The following is a 24,166-nucleotide window of genomic DNA, read 5'->3' as shown; positions in this document are numbered from 1 at the left end:
AGCACTTTGAATTGCCTTGTTGTTGAAAGGTACTATACAAATAAACCTGCCTTGCCTTCACACCATGCATAGTGCACTTTTCATGTTTTGTTGAAGCGTAATATTTTAATGCTATGTGCAGCTCTGTGCAGAAAACAGCAGAACAGTTCCTCAGTCTTGCTTGTGCTTCTCCTGCAGAAGCTGCCGGATCACATGCAGAGCCACGCGGAGAACGACAGCAAAGTGCAGCCTTGACGGCAGCAGCAGTGAAGTGATGCAGTAGATAAGGTCGGATCCATCACAACACATCAGCTGAAGTTCTTTTCAGGATTTCCAGTTTTACTTTTCCGTTATTATAAGCTGTTGTATGACAGATTTTAGACATTCACTCAGTCCTGCTGTTAAAATAATTATCTTTAGCTGTCTTCCTAATCAGTTATTTGCAGTGTAATGTGATGAATAATTAAGCTTCATTCAAGGAGTTGAATTATTAATTACTTTTTGTTCTTTTTGTTTTTCACCGTGAACACACCGTAAATACAACATACAGTAAGCCTCTGTAGACTGTAACAGGAAGCTAATTATTCAGAACGTTTAACAGCTATGCTTGCTTTTGCGAAGCAGCTTAAACTGTGAACTGCCTCCAGAATGATCTTGTTTAAATCTGTTATGACTCTGAAGAGGAGGTTATAGATGTTTAATATCATCTGTTGAGGAACAGCAAAGCGAGATGCCACAGCCTGAATCAGAATCAACATTTATTTAGTTATACATCAAATTCCAACACCAAGTTTGTGTATCCGTCTGAACACTAAAGAGTTATTTCAAAGGAATATTCCACCGATTTAGTACTGGACTCCTGTCACATTGTCAGACTCCCGATGGATGGTGGGGGGACGAAAAGAATCAAGGTTGTTGTAGCAGAACCACAGATGTTTATTTCATGCATTCAGCTTTCTTGTTAAAGGTTGGAAGCTGCACTACCCTGTAGATTTGGGTGTGTTTATTTAAGAGAGGCTATTGTGGTCTGGAGCTGCTGGATTAGGACATGAAACTGGTTAGCTCCATTCTTTCAAACTCCTCAAATGTAGCCGTCAAACCCGACCAAAGGCCGACTTAAGTGACATAACTTGACGCAATTTATCAGCTGAACTCAGAACTTTTGTTCCACATATGCAGCATCTCCCCCTACACCTGTAAACAGACTGATCTGGTGCAGATCCCCTTTAATGATATGCAAGTGTCTGAAATGTCAGGACTACACAAAACCTCAGATATTAAGGATCCTTCTAGTTCACATTACGAAGGATCTGTCTGGGTTAGGAGGATTGTCAGGAGGTTTTTTAAATTCTTTAAGACAAAAAAAACCCTCAAAATATAAGAATAAAGGACCTGAGCTGAAGGGACATAAATGAAGGCTCAATGGTGGAAACAAACATGCTGAACTTGCTGGTTAACGGTTTATTTATAGAAGGTGCAGTTTGGAAAGTAACTCTTCAACAATTTACAATCCATATATGGTATTTAGCAACCTGTGCTTTGTTTATAAAGAATAAAAGTTGAACCTCTACCCCCCCTGATTTCAAGTCAGAATTCAGTGTATCAATGTATCCTTAGTAACTTCCTGGCTCAGACTGTTGTCTCCTGTCACACTTGAATTCCTCCTGTACACTGAGGAGTTTTTTTTTTTTTAAATATGTTTTTCATCCTTACATATATAAACCATCTATTTAATTTATAACTTTTACATCTTCACATTTACTGGAGAGAATTATTCGAGGCTTAGTATTCGTTCCCTGTATCACTTTGTACAACATGTTTGAACATTCGTTTTGGGCATTAGAAGAAGTCGTAGTGGAAGTTTTCCGACCAAACTGTCCCCAGAGTAACTTCGTACAATGTTGTCAAAGTCATGCCTTAATTTTTTGTATGTTATACTGTACAGTGTGTGTTTGATTGTGTTGAATACCTACTGTATGTGTACAGCAATAAAAATACAAATATCATTTACAGTGTTCACCTCTGCTATATTAAAAAACAATATACAGCACATTCACAAAAGATCTGTCAAACTTAATTAATTCAGTCTTCATATTCAAGGGTGGGTTTTTTTTCCATCGCCACTTCGTGGCAAACGCTAATGTAACATGATTATCAGATTACACAGAGTTCAGCATTTATCACTCATCAGCACTGCAAAATCTAGAAAAAAAATTAGATGTTTCAGGAATGGGATGTCAGTCACTTTATCCCCTTAGCGTTCCTGCAAATTAACCTTAAAATGGCGAAAACAATTGAAAATGTAAATTGAAAGCTGTTCTTGAATAGTTTGGAATAAATCTGGTTTTGGTCACATTTGAAAGGTAACACTGGAGTTTATTCCCAAGGAGTCAGAAAAGCTGTAAGTGCTACTGATATTGAGTGATGGAAGTTGAAACACACTTAACATTTGCTGGAAAACACAATAGGGTCAAAGTATAAAACATTACCTACTCCCAGTTCAAATTTGATGAAGATATCTCAAAAAATGACTATTTTACACAGGTTTTTATAATTATCATATTATTAATTATGGGCGGGACATAGGAACGCTAACAGGTTAAGATAAGCTAAAATAAAATCTGAACCATCATAGTTTCATAATGAGAAAAATCTAAATTTCACATATAAGAGGAGAAATAAGCAAAACCTCTCATTTCCACTTCAAGACTTAGCAGTAATCGCACTTGTGCAAAATTAAATTACATACATTTTGTTCAATAATGTGTAAGAAAATGAAGTAACTGTCCAGGAGAGTTGAGTCATGAACGAGAGCTCCGACCGTCTGCAGCTACAACAAGAAGGTGACTCAAGAGTACATGGTAAGCTGAAGCCACTGGAGAGAGAGCAAAATAAAAACAATGATGATAAATAGATTAATAATATCCTCTAGGTGACCAAAACTAAATAGAAACCAAAACAGGTTGTAATGCAATCCAATACAACAGTATAAATGATACCTTTAGTGAAACATTGTAGTTGTTTGGGTCAATGATTACATTTTTTGAGACCGTTAAGGGCTGCAACTAGTTTAGGAAATGTCCTCCTCTTATGCTGTGGGTCAAATTGAACCATTTCAATGTTTAAAAATCTTTTTTTTTTTAAATGTTAAAAGTATTTTTTCATAAAAAGAATTATTATAATTTGAATAATTATAATTAAAAATGTTAAATAATGTCCTGTAAAATCATTGTATTTTATATATAGGTCTTAGGGTCTTTCCAATGTACATAAAAAACGTTTTAACATACATTTTTTATGAATAAAGAGTGAATTATCCTCATTGAACCATAATCTGTGAGAGATAAAGAACACCATTGCTCTAAATATTGATTGAAATGGTTAGTAGTTAAGTTATTATTGAGATATAAACAATGTTTATTGGGATTTTTTTTAGTTTCTGACACTTTTGGATAATTAAACATGTTATTGCTGTGCCTGAAAAAAATAACATAACAGGAGGTTATAGCTTATTGTATACTTTTAATTTTTTTTTTTTTTTACTCTTAACTCCCATGGAGCAAATGTACTAAAGCAATGTGACAAACACAATATAGACTTGGACTAAAAGATTGCATAAAAAATAAAATCTGCTTTTGTAAAGCAAAATCACACAACCAGGCTTACCTCCAGGACATTGAGCTTGATTACCCCATCTCCATCTTTGTCAAAAGCATTAAAAGCTCCTGCAGGAGACAAAAGATCATTTAAAGAGCTGGATGAAAACTGCTTTAATCCATGCAGTATCTCAATGCTGCAATAATTGGTCCTACTGTAAATTAAATCTGGCCCTTTAGCGCATCATAAAAATGTCAGATGTTTTATAGTACTGATTCAATTTCCAAATTAGGGTGTCAGTATTACTGGCACTTGTTATGTCTATAAAATCATCAGTATTTAAACGAACTTTATGTCCACATAATTATATTTGAGATGAAAATAGCCAGTATAGCCTGTCCTGGGGCCCCTTCTCTTCATCATCTACCTCCTCCCACTTGGCAATATCTTCCGCTCATTCAACATTAATTTTCACTGCTTCGCAGATGACACCCAGCTCTACATCTCCTGTAAGCCCAACACCAGTCTTCCATCCTCCTCCCTTACCTCCTGCCTCTCCGATATCAAAACCTGGTTCACTTCAAACTTCCTAAAACTCAATAAGGACAAAACTGAAAACCTCCTTGTTGGCACCAAATCCACTCTCTCCAAAGTTGACAGTTTTTCCCTCCAAATGGACATCTCTTCAGTCTCCCCCTCCCCTCAGGTTAACCCTTTATCAGGCAAAGAACTATATTTGGTAACTTGAGGTAATATTTCAAGAAAAAAAGTTGCAAATTTACTAGATTAAAGTGGCAAATCTACAATAAAAAAGTTGCAGATTTACGAGAAAAAAGTGGGGAAAAAAGCAACTTTTTTTCTCCCAGATTCACCACTTTAACCCTTAATAGGACACTCATTGAAATACTTGCAAATTCCAAATTTAAACCCTAGAGAATATTGGAGAATGTTACATACTGCCAGAATGTGTAAAAAAAAAAAAAAACATACGAAAATAATATTTTGAGAAAAAAGTTTACGAGATTAAAGTGGAAAATCTACAAGAAAAAAATGCGTAGATTTATGAGATTTAAACCGACTTTTTTCGCAAAGATTTGCCACTTTAAATCTCTTAAATCTGCGACTTTTTTTCTTGTAGATTTGCCACTTTAGTAAATTTGCAACTTTTTTCTTGAAATATTACCTGAAATTACCAAACATAGTTCTTTGCCTGATAAAGGGTTAAGAGTCTGGGTGTCATCCTTGACAGCACCCTATCTCTCCACTCAATAACATCACCGGTCTGCTTATTTCCACCTCCACAGCATCAACCGTCTCCGCCCTTCCCTCAACCCCCACACCACTTCCGTGCTGTTCCATAGTCTTGTCACCTCCCTCATTGACTACTGCACTGCCCTACAAAGTCTAACTGCAGTAACTAAACAAGGAGTAAAACTGAGAAAAACAGCTTTAAAGTTTAACGTTTTATACTGGCCAGCCGAATGGGTTATATGTAGATAAGTGATATGACACTTATGACCTACATGTATTGATGATGTAATTTTTATGCTCAAAAATCATGATAATTTATTTGACATTTGAACCTAAAAATGTAGTTACTGCACTGGTTTTGCTGTAAAAGGTTCTAATAGTAATTCATAAACAGAACGCAGTAACTACAATGTTGTTGTCTTCTTTCAGCTTTTATATTTTGTTTTCAGCAAATAAACAATTTCAATTTTCAAGTGTTTAACAACTATATTCAAAGATGTCTGTGTTTTAGACTTAATATTGTAAAGTAATGTTATATTTTAGTCTTAATATCATTTTATCTTACTATTTTACTTATATATCTCCCTATATATATATATATATATATATATACATACATATACACGCACGCACGCACTCACACACACTCACACACTCCTCCAGATACACGTTTCACACACGCATTTTGAGGTTAAAGGTCATAGGTTGCTGTATAAATAAAAACTTGTAAAGGAATGCTTGTTGTAGGTGTGCTCCTTGTATATTATATAGTATTAGAACATTACTAGTATTAATTATTTGAAATCTCTGAAGAACCTCATCGTAGTGTACACACACCGGCAGTAGCCCCCGTGGCTCTTTCAGAATTTCCCCAGAGGAAATTCTAATATTCTAAAATTCTAGTATCATTATTATAGTAGTTATTTTTACATGCACAAGCTCCGGTGTGATTGTACTCACTGAACATGCCCTCTAGTCTCACAAAACAGCAGATGTAACTGTCAAAGTCGATGTCCAGATGTTCGTCTGCATAGCGCATCGCTATGATGTCATACAGCTGTTTGTTGAGCTGAAACCCTTCAAGTGGAGAAGACAAAACACATGATTTCTGACAAAAGGTACAACAGAACTGAATTTAACCCTTCTACAGTTTTATTATAATATTATATTAAGAACTGACTACTAGAAGTACAACTATTATTTATTTATTAGTTTAAATAAGGAAATAAACATGATGCACAGACAAACATCCTGTGAGAAGTTGATTCTTGAAGGTATTTCCTTCACGCTGCTCACCTGCATCATTAACAGCGTTCCTCATCTCAAAACTGCTGATGGAGCCGGATTTATCTTTATCGTATCGTTTGAAGACCAGCTGGAAACACAGGAGGAGACGGACAGTCAGGTGTTTGTTTAACATGAGGAGAAGCTCTCGGGTGGTTTTAACGTTGGTACCTGCCACTCCTTGATCTTCTTCCACAAGTGTTTGAACTCCTGCAGGTTCAGTTTTCCTGTTCCATCAGTCTGAGAGCCTCAGTTTAGAAAAACTAACAGCCAGTGAAGCAAATTTGAAAGGTGCATTTGATAACATTTTTGTAGTACTTTTTTTTTTACCAGTAATACATTTTTGACTGTATTTAATATATATATATATATATATATATATATATTAAATATTCAACTTAATTTACTATTTACTAAAATTCACTTAAGTTGCCAAAAGAAAAGTCATGTATATATATATATATATATATATATATATATATATATATATATATATATATATATATATATATATATATATATATAAACTTTCCACTTCCCTTTGTAATGCAAACTGCAATTTCAGTCATCTGAAAGGATACATCCATCAAGGCGATCATACTCCGACACGTCTCAAGGCTGAAACCTTCCGTCTTTATGTCATTATCTGAGGAAATAGGAAAGGAAAGCTCGGTCTGAATGATCACGACATCACCTGTATGAAAATGATCTTAATGTTTGCAGTGAACTCACGTTTGGTGAGTACGTTTCTCATGATCATCTTGAGTTCGTTGGCACAGATCTGCATGTCCTGATGGAGGGAGGAACAATTTGTTGCATATTTATTCAATTCAGACACCCACACCTGTCTTGTATTCCCCTCTCTCTCCTGTGTGTGTGTGTGTGTGTGTGTGTGTGTGTGTGTGTGTGTGTGTGTGTGTGTGTGTGTTTACTCACCTCACCAGCAATCTGTCTGTAAATGGCTCTGAACTGTTTTTCCTCTTCAGTCTCCTCCTCAGGTTCCAGTAGTTTACGCTGAGAGACACATTAAATTCATAAAAAGAGTTATTGCTAGTAAAAATAAAAAGTCTATCACAGCTTTATAAGTTAAAACCTTATTTGTATGTATTTTAGGAAGAGGAGGAGCATTGTATGTGTGGACAATCGATGTAAAGGGTCTCTGAGCTTGGCATTATGATTACATTGAGCTCCCACCTTTGTTTTTGTGAGTTGAAGAGAACAGTTGATAGCTAATTACTATAATTGTGGATGGTCAATAGTTAAAGTAAATAGACCTCCTTACTATTCAAATAATATGCGGTTTAAAAAATGGCAGATATTCCATCAAATATTAATGTTTTCTGGTTCTTGTTTGAACTGAGTGTTGTGGGATGCTTCCTTTTCTTGTATTTAAAGCATTTAGACATTGTGCCAACCCACTCTGTGATTGGGCCGGCTGGCACAGCATGACTTTGGCATGCATCTCCTCAATTTAGAAACATTGATGTACAATAAAACATATTTATTTATAGCTGAGGCTTTAACCTTTCTTTGGCTGCTGGTTCGAATATTATATCATAAATCATGTCAACAGCCCCCGCCATCCTGCTGGAGGGGGACTTTTACTTTTACTTCTTATTCTGAAAGCAACAGTAGAGCAATTTAGTTTAATAGTGATCATTTTAGCACAAGACTTTTTTATAGCAGATTCATCATAAATGCAAAAATGAGCGTGCAGCTGCTTTTATTTAGTGATAAAGGATGTTAAAATATTTTAAATGTGCTTTTTTTATATATATCATTTGTTCAGTTTGTTTCTGCTGCACTATAAACAGTGTTGGAATTTAACTAAGTATTTTACAATTTTGAGGTACGTGTTCTTGAGTATTTCCATTTTTATGTAACTTTACACTTTACACACTCCACCACTATTTAGAGGCAAATATTGTACTTTTTTACTCCACTACATTTAGATGAAAGCTTTAGTTACTTTTCAGGTCAGTATTTAACAGTATATTAAGTAGTTAAAATGAGCTCCACCTTTACAAAATGAAAATTCTGCTTACATAAATGCATCTATACAAATAATCATATAATATATTTAGTATAAAAATAACATTCTGAGTGGGGCCATTCTGCATACTTTTACTTTTGATACTTTAAGTATATTTGATGCTGATACTTTTGTACTTTTACTTCAGTAAGTTTTGAATGCAGGACTTTTACTTGTAGTGGAGTAATTTCACAGTGTGGTATTAGTACTTTTACTGAAGTAAGGGATCTTCCACCACTGACTATAAATAACTCAATAGCAGCTTGGTCTGCAGACACTCTGAGGTCTTACGGGAAAACAGGTGCAGCTGAGTCACTTGAGATGAAGTTGGCTTTAAGCTCAATTGTTTTATTCCCAACGATGTAATTTGACCTGCTCCAGATTGCGTTTCAGAGCTATCAGTCTACAGAAATTACGGGAGGTCAAAGGTCACTAGGAGCTATTTGCTGCGTGGCTGCAGTGTGACGATGTTTGGCTCCAGAAACAAGGAGATTACCTTTGGCTTCTTCTTCCTTTCCCCCTGAATGCCGTCATGCTCGATTTCTTTGTTGGCTCGTGCTCTGTCTGACACAAATACAATAGGCTGGGTAACAGCAGGGGTTAGTAAGAGGAGGGACAGAAACAGAGAAGAAAAGAGAATTATTTTACAGTTTTTCCAATGGTTATGGTCTAAATATGCAATGATGACACAAATAGTGCAGTAGATAAGCTCATATATGGAAGGTTTTGTGCATTGTATGACTAAAGCATGAAACTTACTCCATAGTTTCTATAGACCATGAAGTGTATTCTCAGACGTGGAGGCATTTCAGATTTGACCTCTGGTACGAGGCATTTTTGCATTATTATTTACCTTTTTGCAGGTATAAAAGTGGTAAACATCAATTAGTTTTATTTATGTTTTTATTACACAAAGACTGCACAAAACTTCTGCAAAATATATTTTCAAATTGAGGCTTTAAACTAAATTTTGTTACAGGAAAAGTATCTTTATTATTAGAACAAAGTTGCAATTTTGGCAAAGATAAACATGGTTATAATGCAGAGGCAAAAAATGGAAAAATTCAATACTGAGGTCAACAACCTCTCAAGTTCACCAGAGGTCAAATACAAACTGCCTCTACGTCTAAAAGACAACCTTTGGGTATGTAGATTATATGCTGAAACTTTCATGCTTTAGTCATAAAATGCACGATTGGTTTGCTTATCTGCCCAAATAGTGCAGCAGATAAGCTCATATATGGAAGGTTTTGTGCATTGTATGACTAAAGCATGAAACTCTCTCCATGGTTTCTATAGACCATGAAGTTTAATTTCAGACGTGGAGGCATTTAAGATTTGACCTCTGGCACTAGGCAGAAAGCAATTATTTCAGGCTGTTAAATTGTGATTTTGTTTACCATTTGCAGGCATAAAAGTGGTAAACATCAATTTTTTTTTATTCATATGCTCTTGTTACACATAGGCTGCACATAATTTCTGCAAATTATATGTTTCAATTAAGGTTTTAAATTAAAGTTTGTTACAGCAAAAGTACTTTTATCAGAACAAAGTTGCAATTTTCACAATTTTCGCAATATACATGGTTATAATGCAGGGTGATGGGGCAAAAAATGAAAAAATGCAATACTGAGGTCCTCTCAAGGTCACAAGAGGCACAAATACAAACTGCCTCCAGGTCTAAAATACAATCTTTGGGTATGTAGATTATATGCTGAAACTTTCATGCTTTAGTAATAAAATACACAATTGGTTTGCTTATCTGCCACACTAAAACTATAACTGCTAACATGATGGAGAGAAGCAGTGGGGAAGTTTAAAGAGATTAGAAGCAGTTAAAAGCAGTCTAATAATAATGCTATTTGTAACGTGCATGCATTACCTTTTCTTTCTTTTTCTTGTCGTGCTGATGGCCAATGAGACAAGGAAGGACAGAAGGATGAAATGAGATGAAAAGGAGGAAAACACTTCTTAAGTCTGTTAGTTACACTTGAGGGAAAAACAATGAGAGCAGTGTGAATTGGGACAAGACGAGAGATTTGAAGAAGAAAGTAGATGAAATATGTATGTGGCACAAAATCTCAAATTCAGACTGATATTGCAGAGGGAAAGTAAGCATCTGTTCTGTATAATTTAAGTCTTATTAATATATCTTCATATATTAGGTCTCTGTGAGAGGAAGCTTAATATCAAGGTTTAAGTTGAGATCAATTTCAAGTTTTTTTGTTTTTTATTATTTGTTTGTTCGTATTTGTATTTGTTTTTATTATTATTATTTATAATAATAATAATGGATTAAAAGGCTGAAAAATACTAGGGATTAAATTACTCTTACTTACAGGAAATGGACACTGATTAATGCTTATTTGTTGTTGTTTTTTCAACATTATTTCTGATCAATTTTAATATTACGTGTCTGATGAGCAGTGGGCTTGTGTATTATATATATATTAAAAAAGAATAAATGAATAACCCAATCTCAGTCCTTTTTATTCTACATTTCAGTATTTCTGTTTAATTAAAAATGTTATTAAAAAAAGAAAGTGTGTTGCAAGAAAGCAGTTTTAGAGAGTAAACAGCATTGTGTAGACAAGCCTTTTTCAAGCCCAGAATTATTAATATATCAACAAGGCACTGAAGGTGATTTAAATCATGCTGAAACAAATTTTTTAGATATAAAAAGTGAATCTACTCCTCTGCAATATCAGATCAAATGTCCGAATTTTGAAAGTATATTTTGATTCTGCTTCTTCATGTTACAAACCTGGATCGTGTTCTCGGCCTCCCTGTAAGGAAAAACAGACACATTAGGACTCCTGCCAGTCATCGATAATGACCGTCTCTATATGTTTCAATTTTACTGTCAACGATCCTCAAAATAACATCAGCTGTTTGGCCCCGTGCCCCGGTGGTCCTTACTCAGACGTGCTCTTCTTCTCAGAGAAGACCCTGAGGATGAACTCTCCCTCCTGATGGGCATCAAAGGTGGTGGGAATGATGACGTACTCTCCTGCAGGCAGATGGAAACGCTCCGTCACCTCCCGCAGATTAATGTAGGTCTTGCATTTAGCTTTGGAGGCTGTGTACAAGAAGAAGTCCTTCTGCAGGTGTTGATCCTTTCCACACATCTGCGGATGGAAAGAAGTAATTTAGTGGGACACAAAGAACTTTTTAACACTTAATAGGGCACTCATTGAAATACTTGCAAATTCCAAATTATAACCCTAGAGAATATTTTTTATTTATTTATAAGGTTTATTCAGATCATGAAAACTTTCCAGAGATTTTTTTTTTATGTAATTCTCAGGTTCACTCTTATCCAAAGCATCACTCTTTAGATCTTCATCCTCCAAGATTTCTTACATGCAGAGGTCAATTTGTTGTTAAATTTAGGGGGACTAAACTATGGAATACCTTTTTCCCATCTGTCAAAGAACTCCATCTCTATAAAATGTTTCAAAAGATGTCTAAAAGCCCATTTAACTGCTGTTTAAAATTCTAGTTCACACACAAATACACTTTTATATCATGGTCATATTTTTGTTTTTATATTGTTATTTTGTTATTGTCATTATTAACATATAAATACATAACTTCTTGTTGATGTTATACATATTTTTTACTATTATCAGTTTGTTATTACTTTCTTATAACTTATAACTATAAAATTATGAAATTTTAGGTGAAGGCTTTAAATAAGACCATATGGGTTTTCTGCCTCTCCCTACACTTAACATTATTTGTTATCTTTGTCATTTTATGTTATTATGAATAATGAATAAACCTAAGCCACACCATGCTTAGGAGCAGTGGGCACTACAGACCTCGACTTGCCAGTCCCGGGATTCGAACCAGCAACCCTCCGGTCACAAGCCCGAATCCTAATCTCTAGGCCACGGACCACGGAAAAAATAGAATATTTCTGGGTTTTCCACAGTTTGTGGTATAAAACAAGCAGTTTGAGCTGGCGATTTTCACTATTTCGAGAATTTTTTGACTAAATTAGTTGAATTATTGTGTGTAAAAAAGGATCGGTTAAATGCAGAGGTTGAAGTTCCCCATTTTGGGATTAATAAAGTGTATAGAGATTGAGTGTATACTCTTGCATTTTTAGGGGATGCAACAGTGTCATGGCAAGTGTTTTTGTTTTTGTTTTTTTAGTGTGAAGTTGTTTGGATGAGCTATTCTAGAGAAAGATGCACACAAATACTGGAGGCCAAATATTCGGCCTGTTCTGAAAAGGGAAGTTTTAAACACTTTGACACTGCAACAGTTGAAGAAATAACAAACAGATTATTCCACAATGTCAATAAGACGACACTACTACTACTGCTACCACATGTACTGCTAAATAAAACACACACACACACACACACACACACACAAACACTATTGTCGGGAGATACAGGTCAGTACTGTGAAGACGCTGACTCTATCAAACTATCAAACATCCGTCTCCGAGATGGGCATACCTCCTTCGGCACCTGCAGAGACAAAGAAGTTAAAGAAGAAGAAGTTTAAGTGTCTTAAATGTCCATCAGCTCCTCCAGTGATTTAGTGCTCATGCGATCAGTACCTCGTAAATGGAAAACCCGATGGTGAGGAATTTGGCCCCTTGATGGCGCTGCATCCTCCGACCTTTCTGCATCAGAGCCACGACGACCGTGCAGGCCTCCTGCCCGTCCTCAGGGTCGTCATCCTCCTCGTACAGCTGCAGCCGATACTGAGGGTTCGTCCAGAATGTATCTATGAATCACACAAAGTACATCTGATACGAGCGATCACATAATCACAGCTACATGCTATCCTATGTGATAGCATGTGGAACCAAAAGAATTTGATCAAAATTGGCTTTTTGACATTAAAGAGGATGAGGCGTACTTGGGAAGTTCCTGCAGCCTCCAGCAGAGCTGCCCCTCACCCAGCGACCCTCATTGACCGACACGGTCCAGCTTTTCCTTTCATCACCCATCAGGGTGTCCGGGGTCAGGTTACACATCTCCAACTTTGTGAAGTTTCTCTTGAAATCATTAAAAGACATCCTTGAGGGGAAACATGACAGAAGAAATACTTTACTGCTCAATTTGGTGAAAAACTGGGGATGAGTTTTTCCTCAGTCACTTTTTTTTTTTTTTTTTACCACTAGTAAAACAAAAAATGTAAAGTGGCAGAAATTTAGTTGAGCCAGTGGCTATTGTTTTACAGTCTGATTACCAATTAGAGACACATTGGAATTGGAGTTAAGAGGTGAAAAAATATTAGACTATTGTTTTCTTCAGTTTATTGTTCATTTTAATGCCTGGTACATCTAAGGGTACATTTGTTTGGACAAATATAATGATAACAACAAAAATAGCTGATAAGATTTTCCATTGTTTTCTTGATAATAACCAAAATCATTATCGAGAAAACCATGTGTACAGTTATAATAGTACATTTTAATAACTCCACTAACTTGCTCTGGGTCTAATAACACTAATATTTCTCGTTACGAGCAACAAAACAAATTAATTCTTGTGCAGCATTATAATTTTGTGCAAAAACAAAGACACAACTGGTGAATACATTACATGAAAATTGTACTTTTTGAGCCAAAATGAAAGATGTGATGAAGAGTTTGTCAGGCTGGTTTAACTCACCAGAACTCACTCGCCTCGACAGTCTGTTTCTTCAGGTTGTCTCTGTCTGCGGTGGAAATGGTCGACCATTCCTTTGAACTATGGAATGACAGAATCATATTAATACACAACACAATGAAATGATTAACCCTAGTACAGCACCTGAGTCATATTATTTTGTAAATAGTATCATTTTATAATAATCTAAAAGGTTGCATGATAGTTTTTCCAGCTTTTGGATCTTACTCTGCGCTCCATGGTCCCTTCCACAGAACCCAGCCCCACGGATTGCGCAAGCGAATTAGGCGAATTCTGGTGTCCTTTGCAACCTCGTCACACTAGAAACAACCAAACTCATTACAATTAATTGACAATTGAAAACGATTTTCTGCCAAAAAATACCAAATCTTCATTCTTGGTAATTTACTGCACCTCTGCCAGGCCAATGATGGAGTAGGCATGACCTCTGACCAGCCCATGATCAGTCCGACTCTCCATTTCAGCAGCTGAAAAAATCTGAAGATACAACATAAGAGCAAAACACAGAGTGGACTTTAGGGCAATACAAGAGGCTAAAACACCATTTTTAATTCAGTAAGTTATTCTGGATTCAATGGTTTAACCCAGGGATGGGCAATTTAAATGCTGGAGGGGGCCAACATTTTTCATCAACACTACCACAGGGCCACATATAGGACCATGCTCTTCACCAAATATGATGAAATTGCAATTTAAAATATGTTTACAGTGCAGTAACTTAACATATTTCATGCTCAAATGCATGTTTAAGAGTATAAATAGGAATACAAAATGTTTGAAGCAAATAAAAAATAACCACTTACTGTGATTTATTTTTTATCAGTGCAATAACAGCAGACCGACATGAATTGCAAGAAGTCATTTTGTGCATTTTTACATAGCACTTTTAAGATTTCATGCTCAAATGCATGTAGTTGTACTGAGGGCCACTTCAAGTGAGGGTGGGGGCCGTATGCAGCCCCGGACCTCCAGTTGCCCATCCCTGGTTTAACCCTTGTGTTGTTTTAGGGGTCAATAATGACCCGCTACTATCTAACAGCAGAGGAAACCCCCTTAACGGTCTTTTTTCAACGTGAAATTTGATGACTTTTCCGTTTTTGACTCTGCAGCTATAAAATCTTTTTCATACCAGAAAAAGCAGAAAACCAAGCCTGCATGCATGAACATACACATGCATGCTTGCTAAAAGAATATGTTTACACCTATGCAGTAGCTTTAGTAATAAAAAGTAATTTTAAAAAGTAATTAAAAAACAAACCCCTACTTTAATAACACACTAAACCAATTATGACAGATGTGCTGTAATAAAAACGAGTGGATTCCCCTGATTAAATCTCGATATTCATAAAGTTTGTGATGAATGACAGGTTGTTTCCTCATGCAAGATAGATCTGGGTTTTAAAATTCAATCAAGCTGTTTTATTTAAGGGGTTTGATTTTTGAATTTTTAAGTTTTGTAGACACAAACGTTTAGACAACACAAAGGTTAAATCTATCTTCCAGAAATAAAGTAAAAAAAAAGACATAAGGGATTTAAAAAAACTTTACACTTTGTTTTAGCCTTTTTCTAACGTGAGAAATTTGTAAAAAAGGCTGATTTGGGTGGAAAATTCAACTTATCTGCAGTTTATGGATAGGCTTTCTTTTTGTACTTTTTTTACCTCCTCCTTTTGCACAGTGTAATTTTTTTCCTCTTGCACTTTTTTTTATCACTCACATCTATGGAGCAGCCCATCAGCGAGCCTCTCTCCAGCGCCTTCCTCATGATGCTGTAGAGGTCGGTTGGCGCCTCGGACAACTCGAAGAACTCAGTAACTCCTCCTGTGAAATCCTCCATGGCTTCCAGAGTGTTGCCCCCTTTGAGTGCCTCATAGGAGCCGTGCAACCTGAGAGAGAGAGAGAGAGAGAGAGAGAGAGATGGAGGATAATCACTCTGGTCATTGCGCTGACATGTGTCTTCTCTCAGAGTCTTGGGTTTTTCACAGAGTTTGCAGCCAATTTTGGACACATGAGGACTGGGGAGCGGTGTGGCTAGTTAGTGTCTCTACACTGCAAAAAATAAACACTTAAACAAGACATTCAGGTCTAAATTGAAGCTTAAAATGTATTTTACTTGAAATGATTTAAACCAGCGAGGTCAGAGGTCAGCGGTTTTATCATCTTGTTTGACCGATTTTCATACATATTGAACTTACTTATTTTCATGCCAGTGGAGTAATTTTCTGTCACTGATGCTGATAAATAAACATTGATCAAAATGTGCATTTAAAAAAACTGAAATTATTCAATTATTTAATGTTAAAAAAAAAGGTATGATGTAATCTAAATTAATTCCTCTCCATCATCACTATGACCCACTAGAAGTGTGTCATTAGCCGGGACATTTATAGCTCTATAACGTCTCGCCTGCACTATGAAAGCGGCAGAAGCAGGATGCCAGGATCAAGTGATCCTCCTAATTTTCCAGTAGCCACAGAGGCAGAAAATTAGTGGGACTGTTGGAAGCAGATATTTGACATCTAACACACACCTCCCACTTGGTCCAACAGTCATCCAATCATGTTCAGCAACTTGCACAACAACTGCGCCCGCTGTCACTAACTGTGCACAGCCTCCGCCGCTTATTGTAAACAAACCCGCATGCTAACTGTGCACAAAGTGTCCGCCGCTGATCGTAAACTAACCGGCATCGCTAACTGTGCACAGAGTGTCCAGTGCTTGTTGTAAACAAACGGAGGTCGCTAACTGCACATACTGCTGTAGCACATACATACTGTACTGCTACAGATCTAACTGTGCAGCCCATTAGCACTGTCTACTGTGCAGCACATCACTGTCATCTCCTCCACCGCGTTCCGCGACGCCGGACTGCACTATGAAAGGGCACGAATATCACTTTTCCCTTCACAGGATCACTATGAATGTCCTGAGGAGAAAAGCTGGCACAGATCTTTCTGGCAATATAGCGGGACATTTGCGGGACCACACTATGAAAGGGGCTACTGTCTGTATCTGCAGAGACTCTAACTGTATTTTCTCTATTCTTTTCATGTTTCTGTGTTCAGGATGTTTCTGAGTGTCACCTTTTGGATGCAAAGCCATGGAATAGCTGACAAAACTGCAGAAAAACGTGCAGTATAGTGGATGCCAACTGGACAAAGCTCGCACTAAAAGTGAATCTGCAGTTTGAGGCCTAGTTTGCGTGTTGTGTTTACAAACAGGAAGCGACCAATCCTGCAAAGTGTGCCTTTAACTTCTTTAGCAAGAAAGCAAGAACTAAAGACTGAATAACAAACTTCTTTCTGTGGATGGACAGGAAATCTAAACTGTACAGAATGAACAGACTCTTGTCACTACAGACATTTTGTCAGGAGAAGCACGAGTTCATTAACGATGGCTGCATCCCATTAGGTGAGTCAGCGCTTTAGCATTTAGCTGACTGGGACACTTAATGGAATGGAGCCATCGTTAATGCACCTGTTTCCTGCTATGACAAGACAAAATGTCTATTAACTCATGGAGGTGACGTTGTGGAGAGCTGCACCGATCAATAACCGCTTTGCTTACTTTGCATAAGCTTTTTCCAACAGAGCGCTCCAGAACTCGTTCTTTCTGAAAGATTTGGTGAAAACCAGCTGGTTGTTGCAGGTGGGGATGCGGTCGTCCACGACCACGTCGATCCATTCTCCATAACGCCAGAACTGTGTGTAAGAAGACAGAACAGATTTTAAACAGACACAAACATTCGAGGCAGCAGTAAACCAGCAACTCCTGTGTTCTGCAAGGTAAAATCTCTGTTTTTGTTAATGCAGTCTGGCAGCTTTGAAGTGAGCAAATATAACAGCTTCTGTTCCCCCTGCATGAACGTAAACAGGGCTGTCTGAAGGCGAGATACAGTGGTAAAAACTATTCTAAATACAGGTGCATCTCAACAAATTAGAATATCATAGAAAAGTTTATTTATGTCAGTAATTCAATTCAAAAAATGGCTTACATTTATTGAAGACCTAAAATTCAGTGTCTCAAAAAAAATTGGAATATACAAAAGACCAATTTTTAAAAGAGTGTTTAATATGGAAATGTTGGCCTCTGAAAAGTATTTCCACCTATATGCACTCAACACTTGGTTGGAGCTATTTGACTTGAACTACTGGAAATGGACTTTTCATCATATTCTAATGCATTGTGATGCACCTGTATAACATACACTTACAGTGATATTTATTTGGGGTTTTTTTTTTAACTGTATTTCAATTACAAGAAAAAGCCTTTATATGTGAAATAGCATATTTTACATATGAAAACGTGAATCTGGCATTGTCCTTTTTGTATCTCAACATTCAATTGAGTTTATTCTTTGCACAATTTGCCAAATATCCATTTAAAAACCTGGAAATGGAAGATGCCGGCATAGTTTTCAGTGAAGCTCTGGTCTGGGGGAATCACTCGGTACAGCAGCTTCTCGTTCACTGTCAGACAGGCGATGGCAGCCAGCAGCCAGCAGTCACCTGTCAGCAGCAGATTCATGAGGTATAAAACACTTGATCCAGACATACCGCTCCATAAAACAGTTGTCACAGATTAGAGTCACATTGCTGCAGGCATCAGTCATCAACATTAGTAAGACAACTACTTCAGGCTAATTCTCAGGGTCGTTCCAGCTGTCAGGCACATTACCGGCTCTGGTTTCTACCTTACGTGACTTTTGTGGACTCTGTGTAGTTAAAGACCCGTGTCCCCCAACAGAACTGGTTCTGCTTGTACCGAAGCTGAGACACATTTGACTTTTTGCACCATTAAAATGTTTTGATTGAAGATCCACCTTGAACTAAAAGCAGCTCAACTTTATTGTTTCTTTTTACACTTGTCCATGCTCCTGCTATTATATTCTTTATTTATATTTTATTTTAGCCATTATGCATAACTAGGGGCATTTACATTTTTCATTAATTTGAAATAATTAATTTAGATTTTTTTTATTAATGCATATAGTGTACATTTTGTCAAGGGTGTTTTCTTTATTTTATTTTATTTTATTTTATTTTATTTTAGCCATTATGCATAACTAGGGGCATTTACATTTTTCATTAATTTGAAATAATTAATTTAGATTTTTTTTATTAATGCATATAGTGTACATTTTGTCAAGGGTGTTTTCTTTATTTTATTTTATTTTATTTTATTTTAGCCATTATGCATGATGAGAGGCATTTTTTAAAATGAATTTTAATTAATTTATTAAGATTTTTTTAAATGCATATAGTGTACATTTTAGAAAGGGTGTTTTCTTTATTTTATTTTTATTTTATTTTAACCATTATACATGGCTAGGGACATTTTACATTTTTAATTCATTTTAAATGTAAATTTATTTATTTAAATTTTTTGTTTGTGCATTATAGTGTACATTTTTGCAACGTTGTTTTCTTTATTTTATTTCATTTTATTTTGGTAGTTCAACCTTATGGACAAAATATCTCAATTTAAACACATTAAAACAACAATTTTTGATCCCATAGCATTCAACATAAAATCATGTGTTCTATTATCAGACTCAATATAGAGCTCTGGTAGTTTTTACCGTTTTTACTATTTTCAACCACATTGAGCAAATTTCTCATGTTTGCCCTGTGGGGGCATACGAGTTATTTTATGTGTTAAAACACTAAATCACGCTCCTGTCAGTCAGTTCCCAGGCAGCATGCTGTACTTTAGCACTTTCTAAACCACATGTTTGAAAGCAGAAATGGTTTAAATGTTACCCAATTCTCCCTGACAGATGTCTGTCCTGTTGGCTCCGTCCACAATGAACTGGGGGTTTTCACAAATTTCCTGTTGTGGGAAAAAAAAAGTGAGAGTTAAGAGGGATTTTTTTAGCAGGTTGTGAAATATTAGTGCCCAAGTTCAAACCTTTTTTTTGTCATTTTGATTCATGCATTAGCTGTAAAAGCCTATGTTTAAAATATATTGATTGAATCTCTATAAAAATGGGGAAAACATACCACTGTCTGTTTGTCAGCATGACTGCAGAAAAATTACCGACACGACTATCATAAAAAATTGGTAGAAGGGTGAAGCATGAGCCAAGGAAGAACCAATTTAATTTTAGAGTGGATCTGAATGGATACAGTGATTATTTTTACGTTAACATTGCAAGATAGGACATGGCCTTTTAGCCTTTTTTTCAGCCTGAAGTTCACATTAGGAGTGTATGACTTATGTGTCATAAAACTAGACAAGAAATTAATATTTATTGTGAGAATAATAATTAATCCAAACTTCTAAATACAGTATATGTTTTTATACAGTATATACACCGAAGATCTGTTGAACAGGCCTTTAAATATCAGGTCAGATTTATGATCTTATTGGCTTATTATTTGAACAAATTGAAGCGCTGATGTAAATCAAATTTTTGCCACTTGTAAATATTATAACATAATTCTAGATTTGACTTCAGCATGGTCCATGTAAGTTTCTTCATGTTTAGATAACCTTTGACATTTGAGAACTTTGGCTTTTGTTAAATTTATCTGAATATTTTTGTTAGAGATTCAATGTATTATAAAAGAATGATTTAGATTTTTGGTGGATATTTGAACTCCTCAACAATTCAGTATTTCTGTATTTAAAAATCTACTTCTGACATGATTGACAGTATGAGGACTTGACCCTGAAACTGAAGGCGAGTTGGAGAAATTTCTCTGCTGCATTTGCTGCATATTTATAAGGAAGCAGCTGTTGGAGGGCTGCAGGTCACGACCCTGAAGTCCTCTGAACAAGTGATAATGTCGTACTGAATGCAGAGAAGCCTTCACCTCGTAAGTATCTCAAAGTGATTGACTGTGTCTGAAGTCTGTATAGGACCAACTTATTATCCACCTATATGCAGACACTTGTTTCATGTATTCAAATCACTTATTTTTTAATGTATTCTTCTCAAAAATGTACTCTGGCCGGATATTAATGAACATGTTTATGCTCATACTGTGGGAGATTGTTTTGAAGCACATATTTTATTATTTCTGATTACATGTTCTTCTATAAAAGTGGTTTCCAACTTGTAGATGTGGACCCCTCAAAGGGCCAAAGGATGATTAACTTAATAATTAATAATTTTTTCTGACTTTTTCTTCTTTTTTTGTCGTTTTTTCTAGTAAAACATTGATATTTTCATTTCTTTAGACATCTGCAAATTTTTAATGAACCAATCAGAGAAGAAGAAAAAACACATGCAAACAACATTATCACGCTATTGAATGGCCGTTTATCAGCTCTTATCATCCCGTAAGTATGGGTAAGCAGGTGCCTGCTCCACCTTCTGGATGGTGCAGTAGGCTATAATAAGTGGAATGGCCACACCCTGTTTCCTTTTTTGGTTTCAGTTTTTATTTTTATTTATTTATTTTTTTTATTTTTTTATTTTTTTTATTTACATTTTATTTTTTTAGTTATTTTATTTTGAGTTATTTTCCTGTAAAGTGTCTTTGAGTGTCTAGAAAAGTGCTATATAAATTGAATGCATCATTATTATTATTTTTAATATTATTATTCTTTTAAACCTTTTGAAGGCACTGATATACTAAAAATGCATTATCATCAAGCAAAAAACAACACAGCATTTTTTAAACTCCTGAAATATTTCAAAATGTACACATTTCACAGGTTAGAAAATAAGATAATGCCTGTCTCTGTTCTATTTATTTATTTAAATTATTTTTATTTCATGTTATTTGTCTGTTATCCTTGTGAGAAAAGATATCATAAATGAAGTTTTATTTCAGGGGTTTCCCAGCAGTGGCTCTGTTCCCCTCATCACACCCCTGAACATTATGATCATTACTAAAGCTGTAAAAGTGCAGCCTGGTGTTCCTAATTTAGAGCGTGCTCCGCCGCTGACCCCCTGGATGGGATTCATGTATCAGTCATCTCAGCTGAGCGGCTAAAAGTGAAATTCATCATCAGCCGTTAAGCAGCAATCAGGCTGCAGATTCATGTTACTGAAAGAAACTCTCCTGTTAGTTCAACACTTTGAGAAATACGCTAATTCTTGATCAGAATTTAATGAGTTGATTAATATAACCAGCAAGTTAAATATAAAGCTTAAATATCTTGACTGCAAACAGGCAGCGTCTCTGTCCAAAGATTACAGAATCAACCTCCCAGCACCTCTAAAGCTCAATAATTAACACGTCATATCTTGTTTGTTTAATCTTATACAGTCTATGGTTTAATCCACTGGCTAGCTGTTTCCCATAATTTCCTGTCTTTGTGCTAAGCTACGCTAACAGCTGCTGACTTCATCTTAATATTACTAAACATCAAATTCTCAGAAAGCTTAATACTTTTTTAATTTAATACTTCAACATATAGCTGCTTTTAAATTGGTCCTCAATAGCTTTTTTAATTTTTTTTATTTTTTTTTACAGTGAATCTATTGTTTGTCTAGTTTTTTTCCTGTTCCTCTTTTTTTCTCTTTCATCACCTCTACAGCCTGTTTAATCCAGTCTTATGTTTTGATGTTTTTTTTTAAATCTTGACTGTATATAATTGTATCTTGTCTGTAAAGTACTTTGTAACTGTGTTTTAAAAAGTGCTTAATAAATAATAACAATTACTGTTATTATTATTTTTTAACCTTAGTATTTAATGTGGTTAACATGGTATTCTTGAAATTTAAGAGTGATTTAGAGTGTGAATAACAGCTGGATTTCTTTCAAACTCTCACAAGCTACACATCAAAATAAAGCTTAGAACATGTACTTTTTAGTTGTAGCTTATGAGATGATTTCCCGTTTTTCTTTTAACTATATGAAATATAAATATATGCAGGGGCATCATTATTGGAGTTTAAAAGAATTCCATTTAACTGAAGGATATTTTTCTATATCAGTACTGTAAATTAAATATATCTCCAATGCAAAAAAAAAATATATATTTCCATTTTTTTAAGTAAAAGGTAAAAGTATTATTTTATTATTATTATTATTATTATTAGGCACTGAAAAAGGGCTGCAGGTTGTTGGGTTTAGGCTACAAAAAAAACTTCTTAAAGTTATGACTAAATAGTTCCTAGTTAGGAGTTATAATAATAGATAATCTATAAAGCACAATAAATGCAAATAAATACCAAAAGTTAAGTAGTTACAATGATGACGTTAATAAAGGAAGTCACATAGTCTGCTGACATATTTAAAAATCTACAAATTTCACATTTTTGTTGTTGTTTTTTTTGCATGTTAGTATTGTTCCATACAGTAAGTGTTGTCTGTGGTAGAGTTTTGTGTCATTTGTCAGTGTGTCGGCAGGCAGAGGACAGGTGTCAGGAATAATAGCAGCAGGTTTGGGAGAAAGATATCAAGCTCAATCATAACTATTTGCAGACAGTCAGAGAATAGGAAAGTCTATCAGACTTATATGAAAACTATGAATCTCTGAGCCAGCAGTGAGTTGCCACTATGTTTCCAGCGCTGTCAGAGGGCGTCCTCCTCCTGTGTGAGAGTCAGCTGTCTGTGATTGTAGAAGGTGATAACCCAGAGCTATGCTTCCACAAACATGCGGGCACTTGACACCCCAGGCAGCCATGTGTTGTGGTGGCAGTGATGAGATACACTGGGATTTTAGAAAAGAGCTCTCCCAAACATATTAGAGCCACTTTTAGAGTGACTCACCCTGAAGGATTGATGAGTAAAAACTGGCACTCACCGATGGACGTTTCCACTGAATCTTCATCAAAGGTTTGTGGCTGTAGAAGAGAGAGGAGTCATTTGCAGGGAACAAGGGGTCTTCAAACACCACCTTCTTCTTTGCATATTTGTCTCGCAGTTCCAGGAAAGTTTTAAGACGCTTTGCATCCTTGACAGCTTCATTTCTGCTCAGAATGGCAGAGTAGATGGAGTTTGTCCCAGCAGGAGGGTAGTCAGATTTCTCATCAGGCCCGAATGATGCTTCATTTTCAAAAAGCACTTTCACCTTCATTTCCTCAACAAGAGGCACTCTACGTTTCTTGTCCCCCATCTTTTCTGTGAACGCCTCAGCCTTTGGTGTTCCTGTTTCAAAATCAGGTTAAAAAATAAAAAAAACAGAGAGTTCTTATTCGCAGAAACAGAGCATAAACTTGCAAAATAGAGAAAAAAAACTTCCTGTGTGTCCTCCCTGACGCTTGAAATCACTTTTAGTTCCTTTATTTCCTGGAAATGTTGTCACTGCTCATGTACAGTCAGCAGCCTTTCACACCAGCACTCACACAGTCAGTGAATCCTGTTGCTGGCTGAAACTAAATATAGGCCTCTCAAGAGGAGGGGAGGAGGCTCCTCAGAGAGACCCTGACAGAACACTGTCAGGTCACAGTGTGCCGAACTATAAA

The 24,166-nt window shown here is 35.9% G+C and overlaps 2 protein-coding genes across 4 annotated transcripts in view; one reads left to right on the top strand and one right to left on the bottom strand.

The window, feature by feature from the left end:
* znf106b (zinc finger protein 106b) overlaps positions 1-1,985 on the top strand; it is a 20,730-nt gene extending 18,745 nt beyond the window's left edge. For all 3 annotated transcript variants that reach the window (XM_059355799.1, XM_059355800.1, XM_059355798.1), the window contains exon 21: positions 178-1,985. In XM_059355799.1, coding sequence (XP_059211782.1) covers positions 178-234 — 57 coding nt within the window. In that variant the 3' untranslated portion in view covers positions 235-1,985. The remainder of the gene's footprint in view (positions 1-177) is intronic.
* capn3b (calpain 3b) lies at positions 1,580-24,166 on the bottom strand. The gene is made up of 22 exons (XM_059355802.1): positions 23,506-24,166; positions 19,563-19,632; positions 18,190-18,308; positions 17,368-17,501; positions 15,518-15,686; positions 14,194-14,277; positions 14,008-14,099; positions 13,783-13,860; positions 13,025-13,185; positions 12,720-12,889; positions 12,616-12,627; positions 11,063-11,271; positions 10,908-10,929; positions 8,640-8,726; positions 7,048-7,125; positions 6,844-6,901; positions 6,693-6,757; positions 6,283-6,351; positions 6,124-6,202; positions 5,788-5,904; positions 3,646-3,704; positions 1,580-2,854 (listed from the first exon to the last, which is right to left on the bottom strand). Exons 1-22 carry the CDS (start codon positions 23,815-23,817, stop codon positions 2,828-2,830), a joined length of 2,271 nt encoding a protein of 756 aa, XP_059211785.1. The 5' UTR covers positions 23,818-24,166; the 3' UTR covers positions 1,580-2,827.

This window comes from Centropristis striata, chromosome 18, assembly GCF_030273125.1.
Source record: "Centropristis striata isolate RG_2023a ecotype Rhode Island chromosome 18, C.striata_1.0, whole genome shotgun sequence".
Taxonomy (NCBI): Eukaryota; Metazoa; Chordata; class Actinopteri; order Perciformes; family Serranidae; genus Centropristis; species Centropristis striata.
Note: the sequence above shows the minus strand (reverse complement) of the source record. Positions and strands in the feature narration are given on the sequence as shown.

What these genes read in the sequence shown, in the direction of transcription:
- capn3b (XM_059355802.1), bottom strand. Translation starts at nt 23,817, where the DNA reads ATGGGGGACAAGAAACGTAGAGTGCCTCTTGTTGAGGAAATGAAGGTG. An exon ending in AGGCCGAGAACACGATCCAG is followed by an intron (nt 8,727 to 10,907) that starts GTTTGTAACATG and finishes GCTGTTACCCAG; the next exon opens with CCTATTGTATTTGTGTCAGA. An exon ending in TCAAGCTCAATGTCCTGGAG is followed by an intron (nt 2,855 to 3,645) that starts GTAAGCCTGGTT and finishes CTCTCTCTCCAG; the next exon opens with TGGCTTCAGCTTACCATGTA.